Genomic DNA, 25,841 nt, shown 5'->3' with positions numbered 1-25,841 from the left:
GTAGCATGGAAACCGCTGTTGCCTGCCGCGGTTTCTGCATGATTATGATTAGTCATAAACCGCTACTATCAGTAGCGGTTTATGTGCATTGGTTTTACGTATGTAAACCGCTAGAGGCAACAACGGTTTACGTTGAGTATGAAAACAAATAGTAAAACTAATCTTTATCTAAAAAATAATTACAAAACAAATAATTAATGGTATATACTATTTAAATAATATCATAAATAAAAAAATTTAATTTGTCATTCTCTTTTATTTATATCAACCATACAAAGGAGATTCGAATAGTTTGGAACATGGGTTGTGTTCTTTGCTACTGATTTGTATTTGAGGTTCTAGCTAAACGAATTTTTTTTATTTGTGCAACTTTATTGTTTTATGCCAAAAAATAAAAACTATTTATATTTTATAGTTGATTGATTGGATAAATAATAGTGATAATATCATAATTTTGATGAATAAAATAAAAAATATAAATATGCATGTAATAATTTTTTATTTGTATTTCTTATTAAAATAAGACTAAATAGCAAATCAAAGAGTGAGTATTGACAGAGTACTAAAATATATAAACTAAGACTAATTTTTTTATATTCATCCCTTCTAAAACTCATGAATGATAAAATAATTTATTTTTAGTAAAAAATAGTGAATTTTTTTCACTAAAAATAGCAAATCAAATAAAAAAAATTCACTATTTTTTACTAAAAAAAATTATTTTATCATTCATGAATTTTAGAAGGGATGAAGATAAAAAAAATTAGTCTTAGTTTATATATTTTAGTACTCTGTGAATACGCGCTCTTTAATTTGCTATTTAGTCTCATTTTAATAATAAATACAAATAAAAAATTATTACATGCATATTTATATTTTTTATTTTATTCATCAAAATCATGATGCTATCACTATTATTTATCAAATCAATCAACTATAAAATACAAATAGTTTTTATTTTTTGGCATAAAACAACAAAGTTGCACAAATAAAAAAAATTCATTTAGCTAGAATCTCAAATGCAAATCAGCAGCAAAGAACACAACCCATGTTTCAAACTCTCCTAGTCTCTCTTGTATGGTTGATATAAATAAAAGAGAATGAAGTGATTTTTAAAGAGAAAAATATATGATTTAGTGAACTTTTGGCTAAAAATAAATTATTTTATTATTTATAAATTTTAAAAGACACGAGAATAAAAAAATAGTCTTGATTTATATAATTTAATACTTTGAGTATTGTATTTTTTTAATATTATCCTCCCCATCCATTTGTGAATAAAATTCTACCTCTCTACATTTGTCCCCTCCATGGTTTATATAGGGAACCCATTGATACATACTAAACGTAAACCGCTATAGACAACAGCGGTTTACGCACGCATACCAATCTACATAAACTGCTGCTAGCAGCAGCGGTTTATGACCAACCCAGCATACATGTAAACCGCGATTGGTACTAGCGGTTTCTGTTCTCTTGTAAACCGCTACTACCAGTAGCGGTTTATACAGATATGTGAATCAATGTATTTACGTATCCGTTTTTGAAATAATGTATGTGCGTAATATTGAGAATGGAACAATTTAAATAAGTAAATTGTCCTTCATTAAATACTAATTATAATATAATTATATTAATTAAAGATATTTTTTTAAAATAAATTTAGAATAACGAATAGTGTAATTATTTTGGAGGGAAAATAAATTAACAAAAAAATGATACCTCACTATCGTAAGTGGGAGAAAAACCAAATTTTAATATATTAAGTAGATAGATAAATAGATTATTATTTAGTAAATAAAAAGCATAGATTAATAAGTCCTAAACATAAAATCAGTTATATGCAAAAACAAACTTATTAGGTCTGATCCACTCTCACAGTCTGATTCTCACTATATAAGTGGACAGCCTTCTGTACAAGCGGGTGCGGAGCAGACCCACCTGCCCTCCTCAGTCCTCAGTCCTCAGTCCTCACTCACCCATAAACGTATAAATTAAAAATATTAATAAATAAATTATCAAAATTTAAATTCCTCCTCAGCTTCCGTTCTTTTTCCGGCGGGTTTATCAAAAAAACCAAAAAAAAAAAATCGGCGTTATCTTTTTTCTTTCTGCTAGGGTTTTGTTTCTAATTTATAGTGTCGCGCATTCTTATTGCAACGGCTGAATTTTGAATCAATGGCACAAGTTCAGGTGAGCCCCAATGCGAACGGTGATTCCGCCGCCGCCGCTGCTTTTGTCCCGAACCAGTCAGTGATGACGTCACTGTACGTTGGAGATCTCGACCGCAACGTCAAGGATCCGCAGCTCTACGATCTCTTCAACCAGATCGGCCAGGTCGTCTCCGCTCGCGTCTGCAGGGACTTGGCCACCCAGCAATCCCTCGGTTACGGTTACGTCAATTTCAGTAACCCTCAAGACGGTTCGTTCGTCCATTCCTCTTCCATTTTTCTCCTTAAATATTGAATGTTCTTTTATTTAACATATGTCGATTGTGTGAATCTCTCGCAGCGGCAAGAGCATTGGATGTGTTGAATTTCACTCCGCTGAACAACAAACCGATTAGGATCATGTATTCTCATCGGGACCCTAGCTCCCGCACTAGCGGCGCTGCTAATATATTTATCAAGGTGATTTTAGAATCTCGAACCTTTTTCTTTCGGTATTTGTGAGTGGCGGCATATTATTTGGCTTATTGAATCTATTCTGTTTGTTGGTGCTACTGATGGTGCAGAATTTGGATAAGTCGATTGATCATAAGGCTCTGCATGATACTTTTTCCTCTTTTGGGACTATTCTTTCTTGCAAGATAGCCACAGATCCTTCTGGCCAGTCAAAAGGATTTGGCTTTGTGCAATTTGAGAAGGAAGAGTCTGCTCAAAATGCCATTGACAAGTTGAATGGAATGCTGATAAATGATAAACAGGTTTACGTGGGGCATTTTCAAAGAAAGCAGGATAGAGAGAGTGTCTTAAGCGCCAATACAAAATTTAGTAATGTGTATGTAAAGAACCTGTCAGAGTCCATGTCGGATGATAACTTGAAGAAAATTTTTGGGGAGTATGGGACAATTACTAGTGCTGTAGTGATGAGAGATTTAGACGGTAAATCGAAATGTTTTGGTTTTGTCAATTTTGAAAATGCTGATGATGCTGCTAAAGCTGTTGAGGCACTCAATGGAAAGAAATTTGATGATAAGGAGTGGTACGTTGGGAAAGCCCAGAAGAAATCCGAAAGGGAGCTTGCCCTGAAGGAGCGATTTGAGCAGAGTATGAAGGAAGCTGCTGACAAATATCAAGGTGCTAACTTGTATCTCAAGAACTTGGATGATAGCATCGATGATGTAAAGCTCAGGGAACTCTTCTCAGATTTTGGTACAATAACTTCATGCAAGGTTTGAATGCTGGTTCTTCTTTTGCTTGTACCTAACCTTCTATTGTCTTCTGTTTGTGAAACATGTGTGGTTTTTCCTGCCTGCAGGTTATGCGTGATCCACATGGAGTCAGTAGAGGGTCTGGGTTTGTTGCATTTTCATCTCCTGAGGAAGCTACTCGAGCTGTAAGCATACAAATGTCTGTTTTCTTCTTTAATAATTGGCCCTGAACTCAATTGCTAATAATCAATCATGTTGTTACTTGAAGCTCGGAGAAATGAAAGGGAAATTGATTTCTGGCAAACCTCTCTATGTTGCCCTTGCACAGAGAAAAGAAGAAAGAAGAGCCAAGTTGCAGGTAATACTTTGGACAAGTGTCAGCTGTTAGATATATATTCTTTATAATCTTCTATATATAAAATAATACTACTATAATGGAATTCTGATCCTTTTTAGGAACAGAAATTCCTCTATCTTGTCCATCATTGATGGTAGGTGTTTTGAATGCTCCAATATGAGTATATTGTACGCTGTGAATGATTTAGTTAAATGAATAGAAAATCAGAAAGGTTTTTACTCGATCCTGCATTCCATTTATACCTTTGTTATTATTTTCATCTAGCCTGATTACTTCATGCAGGCCCAGTTTTCTCAAATGACGCACGTATCAATGGCTCCTTCTGTTGCACCTCATCTCCCGCTCTATCCTCCAAGGGCCATGGGTCTTGGACATCCATTTTTGTATGGGCAGGCACCTCCAGCTGTCCTTCCTCAAGTAAATACATAGATTTTGTTTAGAATTTATTTACGTTGTCTGTTGTTTTCAATTTGTGGATAAAATGTGAATGGCAACTTTTATACTGGCTTATTATCAAATATCACTTCTTTACATTTCAGTTGTTTAAATTTTAAAAAGCTGATGCCATGATTATCAAGTAATACTTTGACAAAAGGTTTGATCAGTACTGTTGTGTTATGTTGCCCCTGCATCTGTTACTTGATCATCGCATCACTTCATTTACTGAATATAATGTTTGCAATAAAAGTAATCATCTTTACAATAATAAATACAGGCTGGATTTGGTTATCAGCAGCAACTTGTGCCTGGGATGAGGCCAGGGGCTCCAATGCCAAGTTTCTTTGTTCCAGTGGTTCAGCAGGGTCAACAAGGGCAGCACCCAGGTGTCCGTCGAGGAACAGGTCCTGTGCAACAACCACAGCAGCCAGTGCCGATGATGCAGCAGCAGGTGTGCTCATGTTCAACTTGTGTGTCTTTGTGTCTCTCTCTTTGCTATTAAACCCTGTTGGTGAGATACCCCTTTCTGTGTTTTTCAGATGCTTCCAAGGGGACGTGGCCATCGTTATCCAGGTGGTCGCAACATGCAGGAGGTTCCAATGCTTGCAGTCAACTATGACATGGGAGCTCTGCCCATCCGGGATGCGATGGGACAACCAATGCCCATTCAGGCCTTGGCTACCGCCCTTGCAAATGCTCCTCCAGGACAGCAGAGGACTGTAAGAGAGCTCTTTCCCTGCTATTGTTTCAGCATATTTGAGTTGCGAGTATCCATTGTATTATACACACTTGAAATTTGTCATACTGACTTTCTCTTGAATAATTTGGTAGATGCTTGGTGAAGCTTTATACCCACTTGTTGATAAGCTGGAACATGATGCTGCAGCAAAGGTTACAGGCATGCTTTTGGAGATGGACCAGCCTGAAGTGTTGCATCTGATTGAGTCACCCGATGCTCTCAAGGCGAAAGTTGCCGAGGCCATGGACGTGTTGAAAAATGTTGCTCAGCAGCAAACCAATGCCCCAGCTGATCAACTCGCCTCCCTCTCTCTCAATGAGAATCTTGTCTCTTAGATATGCAACGTTGTCCGTTCAGCAGCTCACATGATCGTAGAACTTCACAGTTTTGTGTCCGGTTTCTTGTAGGATTTAGCAGCACTCGTTGGATTAGTTTTTGAATTTACTTCTTGTTTTATTTCTTCGTTGGCTGGTTGAGATTTTGATGGCGGCATTTTTTTATTCCCTTTAAAATTTTGGTATTTATATCCCGTTAATTTGAATTATGATGGTTGGTTCTTGAACTTTTACTTTATGAAGTTTTGGTAGAATACATTTTATTCCATATTTTAATAAGAGTTCAATTTCGGTGAGGTAAATAATTATATACGTAATTTAGTGTAATTTTTATTGAACAATTGTAAAAAATAAATTGAGATTCTGCAAACAAACTTTCACTATGAACTGAAATATTATTTTTTATATATACTTGATTTCTAAATTATTTATTGGATGAATATAATATTTTACTTAAGTTTATTATATTTTTTTTATTATTTAATAAATAAAAAACATAGATTAAAATGTACTAAATATAAAATCAGTTATATGCTAAAATAAATTTATTAGGTTGATCTAGTTTTACAGGTAGATGCTACTGTAGTCTCAAACCAGTTACTGACATGTTACTGTAAGTTGGGGAACTTGACCACAACTCATTTGTCACCTAGTAATCTCTCGGTTACTTTTGCCAATTTCTCTCCTATTTTTTCTCCTAAATGTTGAATGATCTTTAATTTAACATTGATTTGGATTGTGAATCTAATATCTGGCAAGAGTATTGGATGCGTTGAATTTTACTCTGCTGAACAACAAACCGATTAGGATCATGTATTCTCAGCCGCGCTGCTAATATGTTGAATTTTACTCTGCTGAACAACAAACCGATTAGAATCATGTATTCTCAGCCGCGCTGCTAATATATTTATCAAATTGACGTTAGAATACTGAACCTTTTTCTTTCATACTTGTGATTGATTATCGAAATAATAATTAAAATGATTCTTCCGTTTTAATTCAAATTAATTTTTAAATTAATTAAAATAGTGTTTTGATTTTAAACCGTAAATTAAAATAAATTTTTCATCCATCATCAAATTAACTTAACCAAAATTCTACCTAGTATGTTAGTTGGCATAATAATAATAATAATAATAATAATAATAATAATAATAATAATAATAATAAATAGCGGTACTCAAAATAGTCCTTTAGTCTTAACAATATTCTATTGAAAAAATTGGATTATTAACAAAACGTTAGATTTGGTTGTATGAATTATTATAATTTAAAATTATTAGGCCAAAAGTGTTTTAATTTACAAGAGTAATTGAATTTATGATGAGTTAAAATTTAAATTAATATAAAATATAGTTATTAAGAAGGAGAACAAATAAATAAATGAATAATAAAATAATAATGCCATAAAATTTTAGAGTTATATTTTGATTTTGATAAAAAAAAATAACAACACATGATTTATCGCCTTTGGCATTATCAGAACAAGTAGGGATGACAACGGGTCCCATGGGGACAGGGACATGCCCCCACCCCCACCCCGCGTCCGTGACGGTAGCGGATACCCGATATCCGCCGGATATCCATTCTCCGCGGATTTTCCTTAAAAAAATTAAAAAATTCAAAGAACCCATATTTCAGAAACAATGCACATTAACAATACAGCATTCATAACAATGGAGATTAACAACTTTGATTTCAGAACAATTTTAAAAAACTCAGATCTGTACAATGCAAATTTTAAAACAATGAAGATTAACAATACATATTTTAGAACAATTTAAACAATCACAGATCTATATAATGCAGATTTTATAACAATGCAAATTAACAATAGATATTAAAAAAATTAAAACACACAGATCTGTAAACGACGAGGCAGTTGCAATCAACAGCGACGAGAAGCAGACCCAAAGATGGAGTAGACGGCGACAGAAAATCGGCGATGCGCTGATGGCGACGCGCAGATCTGTGGCGGAGACGGCGATGGGCAGATCCGTGGCGTTGATGATCTGACGAGGAGGAGGAGGAGGGATGGCACGCGAAGAGGAGATCTGATGAGAAAACGGGAAAAGGAAGGGGGAAGGGGAGGCGACCAACGACCTCGCCGAAGGAGGAGAAGCTTGCGGTGAGTCTGGGAAGTGAGCGAGGGAGGTGGCGGCAGTGACGAGGAGAGGATCTGAGAGTGAGATTCGGGCAGAGAGAATGAGTGAAATGGAAAAATGGGAATAGAGTTTGTTAAAAATATATATATTGGGGATATTTTGGTAAATTCATATTTATGGGTATTAAACGGGTATCCACGGGGCCCGCCCCCGCCCTGTTTACTAAATGGATACCCGTTCCCCGCCCCTGCGAGGAAAAATTGGCCTCCAAACCTGTCCCCGGCCCACGGAGAAAATTGCCATCCCTAAGAACAAGTGTCATATAAGTCTCAAATTCACAATAATTACAACACAAATTATATCAACTCAATCACATAAAAATTATCCTCACCCATCATGCGTGTATCACTTCACCAACAATACACTACAACTCAAAAGAGTATTGAATACAATCGTAAAAATATAGTTAAAATAAGATATGGACAATATATGCGTCTCTTCTCCTACAAAAGCAATTATTTCCATATGTAATACTAGTTTTCCTACAATAAAAAAATAAAAAGTATATTAGTGTTAGTTTTAAACGTAAATATAATTAACTATTTCTAATTTGAAACGAGTATTTAAACTAAGCCATTAATAAATAAAAAAAAGTAACTAATGCTCATAATTACTAACACATGATTTATCTCCTTGAGCAATGCTAGGGGGCCAGCAATTTTTGTGATTGTTAGCCATCAACTAGCCATCAATGATGATTTGATGGTGTGAGATTGGTGTGAAATTTCATCCAATGACTCACCTTCCTCTGCTGGTTACATGCTGGCCAAAATTCAATAAAACTGCTGGCCCCTAGACTTTTCCTATCTCCTTTGGCATTATCATGATGTGCATATTACTTACAAGCTTTGTATTTTTTCTATTTTTCAGTTGCTTTGTTTTGCCACCTTTAACACGCTTTCCATATCCTTTGGTGTTTGAATGTTCAAGAGGAAGAATATCAATATTTTAAAAAATATCGATGCTAACGGAAGACTCTAACTTGTTCTTTTTGCTTGCAAGGATCACCTTTTATCTTAGTATTGTGACTCAATTTCTAAACCTCTATTTATGACAAATTGGAGTTTTTTTTAGATCTACGGGCCATATGCATACATTTGAACAGTTGAGTCATGCATCTGAAATCAGTTTGCTTTCACTTCCAAATTTAGGTCTAACAACCAGAGACTAGAGGGGCAGCACCGTCAACGACCAATGATGCAAACAGCTTAGAAAGGAGCAACGGCAATGACGAGCACAAAGAAGAGCGATGACGACGATAAGAAGGGAAAGTTGCAGCAAGGAAAGGTTCAAAAAGTAGAGATTTAATTTTTGGTCCAACTTAGGAGGAAAATAGAGTGGAGAGAGGACGGGATGTAAGAGGCAACCTAACTTTTGATGAGACTGAAAGTAGTAATTTTAATTTTTTATTTTATGTAATCTAACTTTTAAAGTAATATATATATATATATATATATATATATATATATATATATACTACTTTGTCAGGTAGACAATAAATTTTGTGATTTATATTTTTTCAAATTTTGTGATTTATATTTTTTCATATATAAAACTTGAAGAGTTTTGGTTATAACTGAAGGATTATGCAAATAGGAGTCACTTAGATAAAGACGTTTAGAACATCTTTTGTTTAAAGATGTTTTTAAATAATTAAAATTCAATACGTATAATTAATTAAATTATATTATTTTTATCAAAATTAGATCAGATAAATTGATTTAGTCAAAAAATTAATAAATTATACCTTAAATCGGTCTAAATTAATATTTTTTATAAAAATAATTATAATATTTCTATTATAAAAAATAACTAAAATATTCTTTTATATATATATATATATATATTAAGAATCATAAATTCTAACCCTTTTTTTGTGTTGTTACATGGTTAGATTTTAGAATTTTTAAAATTAAAAAATATATAATAAAAATATTTTAGTCATTTTCTATAATAAGATTATTGTAGTCATTTTTTATAAAAAAGAATATTAATTTAAATCAGTTTAAGGTTTGGTTTATTGATTTTTTGACCAAATCAATTTGTCTGATCTAATTTTGACAAAAATAATATAATTTAATCAATTATATGTATTAAATTTTAGTTAGTAACAAACATCTTTAAAAAAAATGTTTTAAGCATTTTTATCGGAGTGTCTTCCTATCCAAATTGCAAAATAATGTTATACAGAAAAAGTGGAGCATTTCAAATAAAATTTAGCCTTGTATATATGTAAATGGAAAAGTATAAATAGACAATTAAAATATTAAACAATGTGAACAATAAATATATTAGATGTTCATTTCATAAGGTGTATGAATGGTTATTTTAATATTAAAATTTAAATAATTAATTTAAAAATGTAATATATTTTTATTTGATTGGTAATTGTTAATGTTGTTTAAAATGGTCATTATTTACCTAACACTTCCCGTTATAAATAAGACCACGTACAAAATGAAATAAATGCCTAAAAATTTTAGTGGATGGGAGGCGTGAAGACGTTGAAGAAGGAAGTACCGAGCACTGGATGATATGAAATGAAATGGATGTGGAGGAGTGAAGACGTTGAAAAAGAGGATGAGTGGATAAAACCTAGAATCCATGGCTGTGTTCCAAACTAACATTATCCACATGAATAAGGCTATTACTTGGATAGGATGAGGAGCAGTGGAGTAGTTAAGCGCATTTCAGAATGCCTCGTGAAGCCACACCTCCCGAACGAGGAATCAACGCAGTTGTGCCACTTAACTCCGTGGGATATTGTCCCCTTGTCCATTCATTATATCCAGAAAGGCCTTCTTTTCACGAAACCACAAAACCAGCCACAAGATTTCACCCATAATCTGTTGCATAATCTGAAGCATTCCCTCTCTCTTACCCTTCTCCATTTCTATCCACTTGCAGGCCGCCTTGTGACTCACCAAACCCAAGACCCTCCCTCTTATTCTGTCTCTCTTGATTGCATCAACTCTCCAGGAGCAAGATTCATCCATGCAATCTTAGACCTCACCGTATCCGATATCCTCTCTCCTGTCTATGTCCCCCCCATTGTTCACTCGTTCTTCGACCTCAACAAAGCAGTCAACCATGACGGTCACGCCATGCCTCTCTTGTCTGTCCAAGTCACTGAGCTAATCGATGGTGTTTTCATAGGCTGTTCCATGAACCACTGTGTCGCTGATGGCACTTCTTATTGGAGCTTCTTCAACACGTGGTCTGAGATATTTCAATCTCAAGCCAAAGGGGAAGATGTTAATGTTGTCAACATTTCTCACCGACCAATCCACAAGCGCTGGTTTCCAGAGTTAATTAATCTTCCCTTCAAACACCATGACGAGTTTATCTGCAGATACGAAGCACCCAAGCTGAGAGAGAGGATCTTCCACTTCACAGCTGATTCTATCGCGAAACTCAAAGCCAAAGCCAACAAAGATTCCAGCACCAACGAAATCTCTTCGTTCCAGTCATTGTCAGCTCACGTTTGGAGAAGCATAACACGTGCTCGCAGCGTGCCGTGTGATCAAAGAAGCAGTTGCATAGTGGTTATAAACAACAGAACGAGAATGGAACCACCTCTGCCGCAAGAGTACTTCGGAAACTCAGTTAACTCTGTGAGAGCGGTTGCAACAGCAGGGGAGCTGAGTGAGCATGATCTGGGTTGGGCAGCGGGTAAGGTGCACGAAGCTGTCGCAAACTACAACCACAGAGTGGTGATGGATTGGCTCAACCAGTGGGTGCGATCCCCTGCTATTCATCAAACCGGTCGCTTTATTGATCCGTACAGTGTGGTGATGAGCAGTTCTCCAAGGTTCAATGTTTATGGGAATGAATTTGGAATGGGGAAAGCCGTGGCGGTTCTGAGTGGATATGCCAACAAGTTTGACGGCAAGGTGACGTCATATCCTGGCCGCGAAGGTGGGGGAAGCATTCAATTGGAAGTGTGTCTTTCTCCTCATACGATGAGCGCCTTGGAATCTGACCAACACTTCATGGATACGGTTTCTGTGTTCAATCCCCTCCACTAGTTCCAATTCTTCGTAGTACTTGCTCTCTCATCATTAGCATTATCGTTAGTTAGGTCACTTGTTTATGCCTAATGAGCAATAATTGACATCTATCTATCTACTTACATGACACACACCTTGAAACTTTGATGGATTTGTTGGAGAATTAGCAAAAAGGATACGGGTGATTAAAGTTGGAGGAAATAGTTACCGTGTGAATGTTCTTAGTTACCATCAAACAAAAGTAATAGAAAAAGAAATATTAAGAGTGTATTTAAAAAGCCAGGAATCAAAATTCTTTCGGGAATTGAATTCTATTTAGTTTAGAATCTTTCTTGTTGCCCCGCCCTTGTGTTCTTGACTTCTTTCCAATTTCATAAGGGTTATATTTAAGTGGTTTTTTTTTTTATTTTAAAAGATAACGAAGAGGAGAGAAGTGAGCAATATGCTGTGCTGCCATTTCAATTTAGAATGAGTAATATTTTCTATAATGTAAAAGGCTTGGGTAAATGATATGAGTGCTGGGATTATTTTAGAATGGGAAAGTACGAAGAGACAATAGAGGTATTGTACAATGCATATTGTTCCGTACGAGGAGAGTTGAGGTATATGATGCCTAGCCAGATGTTGGATTTATGGAAGTGCTATAAGTCGTCCGGTGAGCAGCGCCATAAAATAACCTCGACACCAGGAACACGGCGGCGGGAGCACCTGCAAAAAGCACTTCGACGCTCAAGTTAAAGTAAGAATTATCAGAGAGTGAGAATAATAAACTAGAATGAGTAGTGTAACATGTCTTTCTTAGGTTGCTTAGGTTTGATTTTATAGATGAATGGAGTGCCATGTGCTGCCTGATTTATTCCGATATTAATGGCCAGAATGATAAGTTTCGTTGCTGTAGGTAACGGCTGGGGGATAATGTTTGACTCATCTGTGTTTTTGATTAAGTGATTGTTTCAGTTTTGATTATTTGTTTTCGAGATTTATGGTTGGTCTGTTGTTGCTGATGTTAATCCCGAGCTTAGCGGGATACACGTCATAGCCCTCAAGCTCGGCTGGCATTGCATGTAAGTGGTAGGCGAGCTTATTAAGTTGCCTTTATTGTATTTTCTGGTCTTTGGACTTCAAAATGGTCTTCAGGGAAGTTTTAAATGATCTTGGAAGACTTTATTGTTTCTTTTCTTGCAAAACGTGCCCGCTTTTAATGCTTTTATTTGCCGTTTGGGTTTTCCACGCTTGTTTAGCGGTTGCGAGTTATTTACCCACTAAGTTAGTGGGCTTGCAATAATTTTTCCTTGTTTTGGGAATTTTGTTGCTATTTCAAATTCTTTCTACTAGCTGACTCTTACCATGACTTCTAAAGGTTCATCTTTTTCTCTGTAGTTTGTTTTTATTTTTCTGTTTTTTCTTCTGAAATGGCGAGAGATAAGGAAAAACATAAATTTGTGGAGGAGGATAAAGCTAGTCTGTATTACTGGGTTCACGATGATGTGAGGACTCGCTCCTCCTCGTTCGTTAGTGTTGACTCCATGAATGAGCTTTGCGATTTACATGTTGTGAAGGAAGGTTCTGGTGCTGTTGTTGAGTTCCTTCCTTGTTCTAGGGAAGATAGGGTTTGTGAGAGGAGGGGGATTGGTAGTACTTCTACTTTTATACACCCTGTCTTATCGAGCTTCACGTTAGGTTCCCGTTTTCTGCATTTGAGTGTGACGTTCTAACTCAGCTAAAATGTTCGCCCTCACAATTACACCCTAACTCGTGGGTGTTTTTGCGTGCTTTCCAATGTTTAATGGGCTTTCTTTCTGTTCCTTGTTCTCTTGCTGTGTTTTTTTCTTTGTTTCAAGCAAAAGGGGTTCGAAAGGGGTTATGGATATGTTTGAGTAGTTTCCCTGGTCGTTCTCTCTTCCTTCTGTATAAGTCTTCTTTTAAAAATTTTAATTCCTTGTTCGTGAAAGTAAGGTCGGTGGAGTCCGAGTACCCCTTTTATCTTGATGACGAGTTGATAGAACGATTTCCTCTATATTGGTGTTCGGAACCTTGTCAGATTCTTGAGGCCGTTGAACGAAGTGAGGAGGAAGAGCGATTGATAGACTTTTTGGTTGAGAGTTTTGCTTGGGGGGAGTGTCTGTCTATTCCTGACCTTCTTCGCTATCATGATTCTAGTGATATGGAGGGTTTGAAAACATATTTAGGTATTTCTTGATTGTTTTATGTTCGTTTCTCATTCGCCTTATTTATTCTGACTTTTTGCTTCTGTGTAGGTGGGCGAGTTCCTCTCCTTGATCCGTCACATCTTCAGACTTTTCTTAAGAAGAAGAAAGAAAAACTTACTGATGCTTCTTTAGCCGTGAATGAGGGGGTGGTGATGTTGCTCAATCTGTTGCTCAAGCGGCGTCTTCTTTCAAAAGGAAGAGGGATAATGTTGAAAAATCTGTGGAGGTGATTTCGGAGGAAGTCAGGGGGTTGATGGAGGTGGCGGGTTTGCTTTTGATTGGCAGAAGAAACTTCATGGCTTTATTCCTGGTTCTGGCTCGCATTCCTTATGGAGCGATCAATTTGATTTTGCCAATCTTTCTGATAAGGTGTCCCACTATCCTGGTGACATGTTGACGACTCGCCGCGTTGGCATGGAAGCTTTTGGTAAATTTGTTCAGGTAATCTTTACAATCCAAGCTTTTTTAAACTTTTTGTTTGCCTTCTGATTTTTATTTCGGCTTTTAAATTTGTATAGATTGTTGCCTCTCGCTTGATGTGTGTTGGTCGTACCACCGAGCTCATCGGTGTTGAGCAGCAGGAAGCTGTGAACAAAGTCGATGACCTGGAGAAGTCGTATAACATGAGGATTGCTGAATTGGAAAAAGCTGCTAAGGAGAAAGATGATGCTGTCATTAGTGTTGTGGTTAGGTCAAAGGATTTGGAAGAGGAGGTATCCCGCTTAAGAGATCAGATTCGTCTGTTGCAGGCTGAGGTTAAGGAACATGATGTGGCTAAAGGTCAACTTACTTCCCATGTTCATGAGTTGGAGGAAAATGGCATGGAGATGTTCTCTTATGACTTTGAACGAGCTGTAAGTCAGATTGCTGTTTTGTCCCCGGAGTTTGACAGTGCTCAGCTTGATATGACTAAGATAGTGGTTGGTGGAAAATTGGTTGTAGATGGCACTGTGGAGGAGCATGATGAGAACGCTCCTCCTTCTTAGTTTGTTTTGTTTATATTTTGGATATGTATGATTGACTCTTTACTTTTTTGGTTTCGTTGACCGAGGTTTGGTCTTTGTTTTGTTGATACTTTGAGCTGTTTGCTTTGGCCGAGGTTAGGCCAAGTTGATGATTTCACTTTGTTGTGATTTTTGTAGCGTGTGTTTTATTGTTTTCGTATTCTGTTTAGAGCTGGGTTGGTTTTGATAGAATCGTTTGATAATTTGAATATATTGGGCGTCCGGCCTCATTAAAACCATTCCTTAGGCAAAACCCTATTTGTTTTGGGAAAAAAGCTCTAAGGGGGAAAAAGAGTACCTTTATCCGCTGTTTGTACATCTTATGATCTATACATCTTTAATGATGAAACATTCCAGTTTCCTGACACTGGGTTGCCTTGTAATGTTTGAAGTTGATAGGCCCCCATTTCGAGTACTTTTACTATTCGAAAAGGTCCTTCCCAGTTCGCGGCGAGCTTTCCGTGCAAAGGAGGTCGTCTGGCATCTTCATTTCGTCTGAGGACTAAATCGTCGTTAGAGAAAGCTCTTGGGACAACTTTGCTATTGTGTTTTCTTGCCGCCAATTGTTTCATGGCTCTCTGTTTGATCGCCGCAATCTCTCTATCTTCTTCGACGAGGTCAAGCTCGGCGTTTCTTGTGCAAGTATTGTGTTGTTCGTCATAGAGCTCGATGCGTATTGTGGGGATTCCGACCTCTACTGGAATTAGTGCTTCTGACCCATACACTAGTCTGAAGGGTGTTTCTCCTGTGGTTGTTTGTATTGTTGTGTTGTAGCTCCACAATATTTCTGGGATTAGCTCGGCCCATTCTCCCTTTGCATTGTCCAGTTTTCTCTTTATTGCCTGCAATATAACTCGGTTAGCAGCTTCGGCTTGCCCATTCGTTTGGGGGTGTTCGACCGAGCTAAAATGGTGCTGTATATTAAAATTTTTTAGAAATGAATCGAGCTTATTATCGGTAAATTGTCTACAATTGTCTGATATTATTTCCTTTGGTATTTCAAATCGGCATATTATATTTTTCCATATAAAAGATCTTACCTTTTCGGCTGTTATCTTTGCTAATGGTTGTGCTTCTATCCATTTTGAGAAGTAGTCAATTGATACTAAAAGAAACTTTACCTGACCTGGTGCTATTGGAAATGGGCCGAGGATATCGAGCCCCCATCTGTGAAAAGGCCAGCTTACCTCCATGCTGTGTAATACATCGGCCGGCTTAGTAGAGACGGCTTCGTGCTTTTGGCATTTGTCACATGTCTTGACTTTCGTTATGCAATCTCTTTTCATAGTTGGCCAAAAGTATCCTGTTCGGACGATTTTTGCGGCTAGGGCTCGTCCTCCGATGTGGTTTCCACATATGCCCTCATGTACTTCATCTATTACCTCTCTTGCCTCATCCATGTTTAGGCATTTTAGCAATGGTTGAGAGATGCCGCGTTTGTAAAGTTCTCCCGCTATGCTTGTATAGAGACTTGCTTTTCTTCTGAAATTCTGCGGGTTAAGATCGTCTTTGGGCACGGTACCTGTATTGATGTACTCAAGAAAAAGTGTTCTCCAGTCATGGAGGTGGTTAATGCTTGTTATGGATAGTAATTCGATGCTGGGTTTTTTAAGTGTCAGCTGTGATAGTGCCGACGTTTGTGTGTCTGCCCTAGTGGTGGCAAGTTTGGATAGGATGTCGGCTCTAACATTCTTTTCTTTATGAACATGTAAAATGATAAATGTACTGAACTTTGAAATGAGATCCTTTGCTACGAGCCAATATCGCTCTAGCAAGGGATCTTTTACCTGATATTCTCCTCGGATTTGTTGAACCACCAAGAGGGAATCACAGTGTGCTGTCAGGCTTTGTACTTGGAGGTTGAGGGCGAGCTTGAGTCTGGCTATGAGGGCCTCATACTCGGCCTGGTTGTTGCTTGCTGGGAAGTGGAACTGTAGTGATTGCTCGGCCACCACGTTGTCTCCTTCTTTCAGAATTATACCAGCTCCACTTCCTCCTTGGTTGGATGCTCCGTCGACGTGTAGCTCCCAGTACTTGTTGTGTTCATCCGAGGTTAGTTCCGATATGAAATCGGCAAGGATTTGTGCTTTTAATGCCGACCTTGGTTGAAATTGGATATCAAATTCTGAGAGTTCTATAGACCATTTAGTCAGTCGTCCAGCTAGTTCTGGCTTTGTTAGTATTTGTCGTAATGGTTGGTTTGTCCGTACTATTATTGTGTGGCTTTGAAATAGTGTCTGAGCCTTCTTGCCGTTATTACAAGTGTTAAAGCTAGCTGTTCTATCTTCGGATATCTTTGTTCCGTTGGCTGCATGACTCTACTGACAAAGTATACTGGTTGCTGCGTCTTTCCTGTCTCGATGACTAAAGCCGAGCTTATAGAATGGTTAGAAACTGATAAATATAAGTATAAAGGTTTACCAACTTCTGGTCTTCGCAGCACTGGTGGTGATGACAAAATGGCTTTGAGCTCGACGAATGCCTTCTTGCATTCCTCTGTCCATTGAAACTTTTTATTCTTTGTTATCGTTTGGAAGAAGTGATATGATTGGCTTGACGCTGATGGTAAGAACCGAGATAGTGCTGCTACCCTTCCTGCCAATTGTTGTACCTCTTTTATTGTCTTAGGGCTCTTCATGTTAAGTATTGCTTCGCATTTTTCAGGGTTCGCTTCGATTCCTCATGAAGTTAGCATGAATCCGAGGAATTTGCCTCCCTGTACCCCAAAGGCACACTTCTCTGGGTTGAGTCTCATCTTGTATGCTCGTATCTGTTCAAATATCTCTTGGAGGTCGTCGCAGTGTGACCTTTCCTGGGTGGTTTTGGCGACCATATCGTCGACATAGATTTCCATGTTCCGACCTATTTGGTGATGGAAAACCTTGTCCATCAGTCGTTGGTAAGTTGCTCCTGCATTCTTTAGACCAAATGGCATTACTCTATAACAAAAATTTCCATGTTCAATTATAAATGCAGTTTTGCTTTGGTCTTTTGGATGCATAAGTATCTGGTTATAACCAGAGTATGCGTCCATGAAACTCAAGCTTTTAAAACCTGATGCACTGTCTATGAGTTTATCGATGCAAGGTAAAGGGTAGGCATCCTTAGGGCATGCCTTATTTAAATATGTAAAGTCGACGCACATGCGCCATTTACATGAGTTTTTTCTTACCATTACCACGTTCGAAAGCCATGTGGTGAACCTGATTTTTCTGATGAAGTTAGCTTTGAGAAGCTTTTTAGTTTTCTCTAGAGCTGCCTTTGATTTTTCTACCCCGAGGTTTCTCTTCTTCTGAGCTATAGGTCGGGTAGTTCCGTCAGTGGCGAGGTTATGGCATATAATGTTTGGATCTATTCCTGGCATGTCTGCTGCGGTCCAGGCGAATAGGTCGGCATTGTCTTGTAATACTTTGATGAGCTTGGATCTTTCTTTTCCCTGTAGTGCTTGACCGATATATGTGACTTGTTCTGGTTTCGCCGTCAGTTGGACTTCTTGTAGTTCGTCTGCTGGTTGAGGCCTCTCTTGAGTGTCCTCTCGGGGGGTCGAGCTCTGCTAGAGACAATACCTCGCTTGTGTTATGAATTGCTTTGACCTCTTATTGGAACTCTATTCTTGGGGCCGACCTTCTTAGGCTTGCATTGTAGCATTGCCGAGCTTGTTAACGATCTGAGTGGAGGGTTGCTATCTCTCCGTCCTGTGCCTGGAATTTGACACATAGATGAAAAGTTGAAACTACTGCCCTAAACATGTTCAGGGCAGGTCTTCCGAGGATAATATTATAAGGACTAGGGCAGTCAACTATGAGGTATTGTATGTCAATGGTCCGTGACAATGGGTGGTTTCCTATCATTGTTTTCAACCATATGTAACCCTTGATTGGCACTCTTTCTCCAGAGAATCTGACTAATTCTCCGGAGGAGGGTTGTATGAGTTTTTCGGATATTTTTATTTTCAAAAGGTAGTATAAAACAGGACATCGGCACTACTACCTGGGTCGAGAAGGACTTTTCTTACCAGTAATTCACCTGTTTGGACAGAAATTACCACTGGATCGTCTGAGTGTGGTGCGGCCGAGCATATGTCTCCCTGGTTGAAAGTGATTTCTAGGTCTGAGGCATCCTTGCTGCTACATGGTGTTGTTCCTTCTATCGCTAACATTGCACGGTAACTACGTTTCCTTGCCGAAGTTGTTTTTCCACCTCCGGCGAATCCTCCTGAAATGGTGTTTATGACCCCTTTGGGTGGCGTAGTGTTTGACCATTTATTGGCTTTTTTGCTTCCCGAGGCTTGTTGATGTTCTTCTCTATCGCACTCTTTATGTCTCCTTCCTTCGATGTACTTGTCTAGGAGGCCTTGCCGGACCAATCTTTCTAATAGGTCTTTGGCTATTACGCATTCATCGGTTGTGTGGCCGTACTTTTGGTGGAAGGCACAATGCTTGCCTCGGTCGACAAATCGCTGGTCTTGGTAGCTCCCCGCCCTCAATGGTGGTTTTATGATTTTAGCGTTGAGTATTTCTTTAATTATCTTCTCCCTTTTGGCGTTGAACCTGGTATAATTGTTGAACTTTGGCGTAAGCTTAAACGGTTTCCTGGGGTCTTTGTTATTGGTCGACCTTATTGCTCGGCTTTCCTCTCTTCTGGGCTGCCTTCTTTCTGCTTTTTCGGCCTCACGGAATTCTTCAATCTCCATTTACCCGGCCGCTCTTTCTCGAAATTCTTCCAAGGTCTTCGGTTTTGTGACTGCAATTGTTTCTCTGAATTTTCCAGGCTTGAGATCGGCTTTTAAGGCATGCAGGTGGACGGCGGGATCTAGATCGGGTATCTCCATTGTTGCATCTGCGAATCTGGTCAGATAGTCCTTTAAGCTTTCTTGGGGACCTTGGCGAATGGTGCCGAGATAATCCGATCCGTGTACGTAAATCCGTGCTGCAGCAAAGTAATCTATGAAGGATTTTGCCAATTCCTCGAAAGAAGAGATTGATCCTTCAGGTAATTTTGAAAACCAAAGGAGAGCTGCGCTATCGAGGTAAGTAGGGAAAGCTCTGCAAAGAACAAGTTCATTATTAGGGCCATTAAAGAACATCATAGACTGAAATTTCTTAATATGAGCCCGGGGATCACCAATCCCCTTATATGGCTCGAGTGAGGAAGGTAGTGTGAAATATTTTGGCATCTGGTAATTGGTAATCTCCTCAGAGAACGGGTTATCCAAGGTCAGTTTCTCCTTCGGTGGGCCGACACTCAACAGGTCTGCATTGCCTTTTCCTTTGCATCCATTGTCCTCATGCTTGCCAGCGTTTTTTTGAGTGGATAATTCGGCAAGTCTTTTCACTTCTGTCTATAGTTCAGCCATCTGGGCCATAAGTTCGGCCTGGGTGGGTTGATGAACTCCATTGTCGGCCATGTGTAGAGATTGAGAAATCCTACGTAGAAAGAAAACACAAAGTACTATGTGGTAAAAAAGATTGGGGTTAATGTAACTTTCGACCCCACGGTGGGCGCCAAATGTTCCGTACGAGGAGAGCCGAGGTATATGACGCCTAGCCAGCTGTTGGATTTATGGAAGTGCTATAAGTCGTCTGGTGAGCAGCGCCACAAAATAACCTCGATACCAGGAACACGGCGGCGGGAGCACCTACAAAAAGCACTCCAACGCTCAAGTTAAAGTAAGAATTATCAGAGAGTGAGAATAATAAACTAGAATGAGTAGTGTAACCTGTCTTTCTTAGGTTGCTTAGGTTTGATTTTATAGATGAATGGAGTGCCATGTGCTGCCTGATTTGTTCCGATATTAGTGGCCAAGATGATAAGTTCTGTTGCTGTAGGTAACGGCTGGGGGATAATCTTTGACTCACGTGTGTTTTTGGTTAAGTGATTGTTTCAGTTTTGATTATTTGTTTCCGAGATTTATGGTTGGTCTGTTGTTGCTGATGTTAATCCCGAGCTTAGCGGGATACACGTCACATATAATGGGGTTAATTTAAAATTTAAAATATTTGATAGGCAATTAATTAATTTTAAATTATAGGCAACTAATTAATTTTTAATAGTTTTCAATTTGAGATTTAAATCAAATATTAGGATTACCATCGGTTTTGGAAACAAATAAACTACCTCCCTCTCTCACTTCTCTCTCTCAATACGGTTTGTCAGCGTTATATACCTTTCTCATGGAGTCTCGTCGGTACACTAACGCCACGGTCACCAGCTGCCATCGAAAATCGCATTGACACTGTTCCGACTGGTGTCGTTGGTGCACAGGCCACCGCCAAGGGAGGACGCACATATTGGGTGGGTCGAACTAACGGCACCGCAGCAACCCGGACGTCCAGCGCCTCCGTCGCAGCCGGTATGTGCCTTCTTTCCGACACCGTCCTCACCTCCTCCGATGCGCCTTCGCTTTCTCCCATTCCTTCAAGTCTCTTCTCACCGATGATACCACCATGCTCTTCTTCTTTGGATCCAAGCATAGTTAGCTTGTTTCATTATTTGAGCCCTATGCTTCACAACAGTGTCGCTTTTGTCATGACTAGTCTTTCAAAATTATGTTTCACCACAATAATAGTTTCTTCTGTTTATTCATCATCTTCTTCTATTTTAATGGTCAATTTAGGATGGTTATTTTAGTAGGTATGCGGATGGTTATTTTATTTTTATGTAGATGATTATTTTGATTGGATTGAGTTTAGTTATATATAATTAAAATATGTTAGATGTTCAATTCATTAGGTATGCAGATGATTATTTTTATCCTTAAGTGGATGGTTATTTTTATTAAGGGTGAGTAGTGTGTGGCAAGCTAAGTAGCGACGGTGAAATGAGATTACTATTGATGAAGGTGGGGTGGCCGCCGATTGAAAAAGAAGAGAGTATTGAAGGATTTCAGATGGTTATTTTTTTTAAATAACTAACGATATTTTTTTAAAAATTTGAAATCTGAAATTGGAGAATTTGAAATTTGAAATTTGATGTGAAATAACTGAATAAGAGTTTTTAAATTTATTATTTCTTGAGTAATTTTCATTTTTAATTCATACTGGGCTAAATAAGCAGCACATTGTACACATTGTATAAATACTTCATTGACTTTATAGCAAGACTCTTTCAGAATATGCTATTTGATGTGGTGGCAGTGGTTTTGATTTCATCCTCTTATATATATTCTATTTTAACTATGAGATTCTATATGTCTTATGGTTGATTTCATAGTTATTAGAACTGAATCGGACGGGTCAATTTGATTGAAAATTGGTGAACTGAATTTAATACCGGTCCAGTCCGACATTTAGATCGCACAAAGTTAAGAATTGAAACAAACTGGTTAGACTCAGAATGAACTGGTAAAAATTGGTTAAATTTGCGAAGACCAGTCTGAACGAACTGTTTGAAATTAAAATTTCAAGAAATATGTGAGGTGAGATTCGACATCTTCATGGAAAAAATGTCCTTCTTAGTCAAATTATAATACATATAGGTATTTTTTATCAAATAATTTACTTCCATTTAATTTATTTTAATTTTAGTTATAAACTCACTCATTCTTAAATTAATTATATTTTTATTTAACAATAATTATAAACTCACTTGTTTTTTCTTTTCATAATGATATATTATTTATTAATATTATTTTTTAATAAATACTTGTAATATATAATAGATATAAACTATTAATAAATTATTAAAATTTTAAAATAATAGTTATTTTAATATAAAGACAAAATAAAAATATTTATGATAAATAAAATTAACAAAATACTTATTATTCATGTTCTATATTATTTTAGAATAATTAGATATTCATAAAATATTAGTAAAAATATGTATTTTAAATTTTAATTTTAAATTTTTTATTATTTATTATTTATTATTTTTTATTTATATAATACTGAGTCAATTGATTCAACCAGTAATTATCAATTGAATTAATAATCTAATGACCTAATAATTTGATCAATTCAATTATCGGTTCCGTTCTACTGACTATGTTAGTTTTATTTAATGAGATTTTGATTTGAAATATAATTATTTAAAATGTTTTTTGCGAACAGAAAAAGATGTAAATATGTGGGGATATCCAATTCAGTGCCGATCCTTCGAGTCAACCAACCAAGTGTTGCGATGACAACCATATCAACACCCAAAGTAGCTTAGCTAGGATATCTGATAGTATAGTAATCTAAAAATGTTATTTTTATATTAAATTAAATTATTAAAATTAGTTATTAATATATTTATATATAAATATATATAATTTAATTTATTTTTAATATATATTTATATTTTAATATATTTTATAAAAAATTTAAAAATCATATTTTTATTAAAATTTAATTAGTATTTATTATTAAAAAAATAAATAATTTTATATTATTAAATATAATTTTATATTATTAAAAATATTAATAATTATTAATTAATGATTATAAATTATAAAATTTATTAATTTTTTAATATATTTTTATTTTATATTGATAGATAATTTTAATGATTGATTTTAATATATATAAAAAAATTAAAATTAGTACTTTTATTAAAATTTGACCAACACTTAATTAACAAAATAAATAAATAATTCTATATTATTAGATAAATTTTTATACTATTAAAAATATTAATGATAGTTAATTAATTGCTATAAATCACTAAAGCACAAGCTGACACTGGACAGTCAATTAGGTGGTGCACGTGAGCCCCCCTCCCCCCCAACATTATTAAAAAATAAAATAATAATATTTGAAAAAGAAAAAACCAATAAAAAAATATAAATTTATTTAAATAATTAATAAAATATTAAATAAAAAAATTATCTTTCTTAGTATTATCAAAAATAAAATAAGGGACACATGTTTCTTTTGCCGCCACCCTCCGTCTCCTTTATATAATCAGACAACACATGCGTCCCTGGCCGCTTCCACTTCAAACCCTCTTAACATTGATTAAACGATGAATAGCACATCCCCTGTTTCGGAATGCTTCGTGAAGCCACACAGCAGCACGCAAGACTCAACACAACTGTGCCACCTAACACCATGGGATCTTGCAATGCTCTCCGTCCATTACATCCAAAAGGGACTTCTCTTCAAGAAGCCACAAGACCAACCTCAAAATTTCACCCGAAATCTATTGCACGATCTCAAACACTCACTCTCTCTTACCCTTGTCCATTTCTATCCCTTGGCTGGTCGCCTTGTTACCCACCAAACCCAAGATCCTCCCTCTTATTCTGTCTCCGTTGACTGCGTCAACTCTCCCGGAGCAAAATTCATCCACGCAACGGTGGATCTCACCGTATCTGATATCCTCTCCCCCGTTGACGTCCCTGCGATTGTTCAGTCATTCTTTGACCATGACAGAGCCGTCAGTCATGACGGCCACCACATGTCCCTCTTAAGCATCAAAGTCACTGAACTAATCGACGGCGTTTTTATTGGCTGCTCCATGAACCATTCCCTCGCTGATGGCACTTCTTACTGGAACTTCTTCAACGCTTGGTCTGAGATCTTTCAATCTCAATCTCAATCTAAATTCAAAGGGGAACAAGACGTTGATGTTACCAACATTTCCCACAAGCCCATTCACAAGCGCTGGTTTCCACAGGGTTGCGGCCCAATAATCAATCTCCCATTCAAACACCATGACGAGTTTGTCTGTAGATTCGAAGCACCAAAACTCAGAGAGAGGATCTTCCACTTCAGTGCAGAATCCATTGCCAAGCTGAAAGCAAAGGCAAACCAGGAATCCAACACCACCAAGATCTCTTCATTCCAATCATTGTCAGCACTTGTTTGGAGATGCATCACTCGTGCTCGCAGATTACCGCATGATAGAAAGACGAGTTGCAAGCTGGCAATGAACAATCGAAGCAGAATGGAACCTCCTCTGCCTCAGGAATACTTTGGGAACGTACTTCATGCGGTGAGTGCAGCAATGACAGCAGGGGAATTGCTTGAACATGATCTGGGTTGGGCAGCGTGGAAGATCCACCTGGCTGTTGTGAACCATAACAATGGAGTGACGCTTGAGTTTCTCAAAGAGTGGTTGAAGTCTCCAGTGATCTATCAACATGCTCGGTTCTTTGAACCGGATAGTGTGATGATGGGTAGTTCACCGAGATTCAACATGTATGGGAATGAATTTGGAATGGGGAAAGCGGTGGCGGTTCTGAGTGGATATGCTAATAAATTTGATGGGAAAGTGACGTCATACCCTGGCCGCGAAGGAGGTGGAAGCGTTGACTTGGAAATGTGTCTTCTTCCAGATTCGATGTGTGCGTTGGAATCTGACCAAGAGTTCATGAATGCGGTTTCTGCGTCTAATTAATGTGCCCTTCGTGCATTTCCACCTTGTTGCTTGAAGAATAATTGCTAGCTGCTTCAGTTCATGTTTTCTTTTCTCTTTTCTTTTTAATGTTGTTTGTGAAGTAGATTAAGCCTTATATGTGATGCTGCCGAGTGCCGATAATCAAACTTGTTTGTTTCACGAAATATTTCGTCATTGGATGTTTGTGTGCTGCTCAACCTGTGTTAGTTTTACTGTTTGTACGGTATTGAATCGTTTATTCAGTGCTTTACTGTGTTAATTAAGCATGGTTTGGGGATTTTTTTTTTTTTTTTTTTGGAGAGGTGGCATTTCGGTTCTTGTTTCATAAATAAAAAAATAAAACACTAAAAATGCACCCAAATTATTTTGCTCCCATAAAAATGCTTTTAATTTTGTTATCAACAAAAGTATTATCAAATTATTTAAAAATGTGATAAAAATGTACAAAAAAAGATATTTTTTTTATAAGTAGAAAATAATTTTTGTATTCGACAAATCATTTATGCATTTGATCCAAAATTTTATAAGAATATGTAGATAATTATTTAGAAAATATTTACAAAAAATTAGATAAAAATTTGATCTCTAATATTTTTTATTTTTGAAAAGTATTATTGATTGTTGACAAAAAAACACAAAAAAAAGTTATATATTTAACAAAAAATTACCAAATTTTAAAAATAAAAATATTTTGTTTTTCTAATCATGCTTATAAAAAACTATTTTAAAATTCAATTTCTAAAGTATTTTTTGAGAATACATATTTAATGTTGGCCATTTTTATCCCGTTTTAAATAATTTGAGAACATTTTTGTCGATATAAAAATTTGAAAGCATTTTTGTGAGCACCAAAATAATTTAGGTACATTTTTTGTAGTTTACCCAT

The 25,841-nt window shown here is 36.9% G+C and overlaps 5 protein-coding genes across 5 annotated transcripts; 4 read left to right on the top strand and 1 right to left on the bottom strand.

Annotated features, from left to right (window-relative positions):
* The first annotated feature begins 1,918 nt into the window (after positions 1-1,918).
* LOC130946708 (polyadenylate-binding protein 8-like) lies at positions 1,919-5,522 on the top strand. The gene is made up of 9 exons (XM_057875544.1): positions 1,919-2,422; positions 2,512-2,630; positions 2,735-3,394; positions 3,481-3,558; positions 3,642-3,731; positions 4,014-4,148; positions 4,447-4,620; positions 4,709-4,888; positions 5,001-5,522. Exons 1-9 carry the CDS (start codon positions 2,179-2,181, stop codon positions 5,241-5,243), a joined length of 1,923 nt encoding a protein of 640 aa, XP_057731527.1. The 5' UTR covers positions 1,919-2,178; the 3' UTR covers positions 5,244-5,522.
* A 4,382-nt stretch (positions 5,523-9,904) lies between these two features.
* LOC130944120 (uncharacterized acetyltransferase At3g50280-like) lies at positions 9,905-11,619 on the top strand. Its single transcript, XM_057872286.1, has one exon. It carries the CDS (start codon positions 10,069-10,071, stop codon positions 11,434-11,436), a length of 1,368 nt encoding a protein of 455 aa, XP_057728269.1. The 5' UTR covers positions 9,905-10,068; the 3' UTR covers positions 11,437-11,619.
* A 1,657-nt stretch (positions 11,620-13,276) lies between these two features.
* On the top strand, positions 13,277-14,706 carry LOC130944121 (uncharacterized). Its single transcript, XM_057872288.1, has 3 exons — positions 13,277-13,607; positions 13,677-14,069; positions 14,147-14,706. Exons 2-3 carry the CDS (start codon positions 14,019-14,021, stop codon positions 14,612-14,614), a joined length of 519 nt encoding a protein of 172 aa, XP_057728271.1. The 5' UTR covers positions 13,277-13,607; positions 13,677-14,018; the 3' UTR covers positions 14,615-14,706.
* Positions 14,707-14,952: 246 nt separating this feature from the next.
* LOC130945326 (uncharacterized) lies at positions 14,953-17,270 on the bottom strand. Its single transcript, XM_057874060.1, has 3 exons — positions 17,054-17,270; positions 15,673-16,940; positions 14,953-15,546 (listed from the first exon to the last, which is right to left on the bottom strand). Exons 1-3 carry the CDS (start codon positions 17,268-17,270, stop codon positions 14,953-14,955), a joined length of 2,079 nt encoding a protein of 692 aa, XP_057730043.1.
* Positions 17,271-23,555: 6,285 nt separating this feature from the next.
* LOC130943604 (uncharacterized acetyltransferase At3g50280-like) lies at positions 23,556-25,234 on the top strand. The gene has a single exon (XM_057871546.1). It carries the CDS (start codon positions 23,579-23,581, stop codon positions 24,953-24,955), a length of 1,377 nt encoding a protein of 458 aa, XP_057727529.1. The 5' UTR covers positions 23,556-23,578; the 3' UTR covers positions 24,956-25,234.
* The last annotated feature ends 607 nt before the right edge of the window (positions 25,235-25,841 follow it).

This window comes from Arachis stenosperma, chromosome 8 (genome assembly GCF_014773155.1).
Source record: "Arachis stenosperma cultivar V10309 chromosome 8, arast.V10309.gnm1.PFL2, whole genome shotgun sequence".
NCBI lineage: Eukaryota > Viridiplantae > Streptophyta > Magnoliopsida > Fabales > Fabaceae > Arachis > Arachis stenosperma.
This window is presented reverse-complemented; position numbering and strand designations above follow the sequence as displayed.

Coding starts and splice junctions, on each gene's coding strand:
- LOC130945326 (XM_057874060.1), bottom strand. CDS start 17,270: ATGAAGAGCCCTAAGACAATAAAAGAGGTACAACAATTGGCAGGAAGG. Junction 16,941..17,053: donor GCTGCGAAGACCAGAAGTTG/GTAAACCTTTAT, acceptor AGAGTCATGCAG/CCAACGGAACAAAGATATCC. Junction 15,547..15,672: donor CAAAGATAACAGCCGAAAAG/GTAAGATCTTTT, acceptor TTTAATATACAG/CACCATTTTAGCTCGGTCGA.
- LOC130943604 (XM_057871546.1), top strand. CDS start 23,579: ATGAATAGCACATCCCCTGTTTCGGAATGCTTCGTGAAGCCACACAGC.
- LOC130944120 (XM_057872286.1), top strand. CDS start 10,069: ATGAGGAGCAGTGGAGTAGTTAAGCGCATTTCAGAATGCCTCGTGAAG.
- LOC130944121 (XM_057872288.1), top strand. CDS start 14,019: ATGTTGACGACTCGCCGCGTTGGCATGGAAGCTTTTGGTAAATTTGTT. Junction 14,070..14,146: donor CTTTTGGTAAATTTGTTCAG/GTAATCTTTACA, acceptor AAATTTGTATAG/ATTGTTGCCTCTCGCTTGAT.
- LOC130946708 (XM_057875544.1), top strand. CDS start 2,179: ATGGCACAAGTTCAGGTGAGCCCCAATGCGAACGGTGATTCCGCCGCC. Junction 2,423..2,511: donor TTTCAGTAACCCTCAAGACG/GTTCGTTCGTCC, acceptor AATCTCTCGCAG/CGGCAAGAGCATTGGATGTG. Junction 3,395..3,480: donor GTACAATAACTTCATGCAAG/GTTTGAATGCTG, acceptor TCCTGCCTGCAG/GTTATGCGTGATCCACATGG.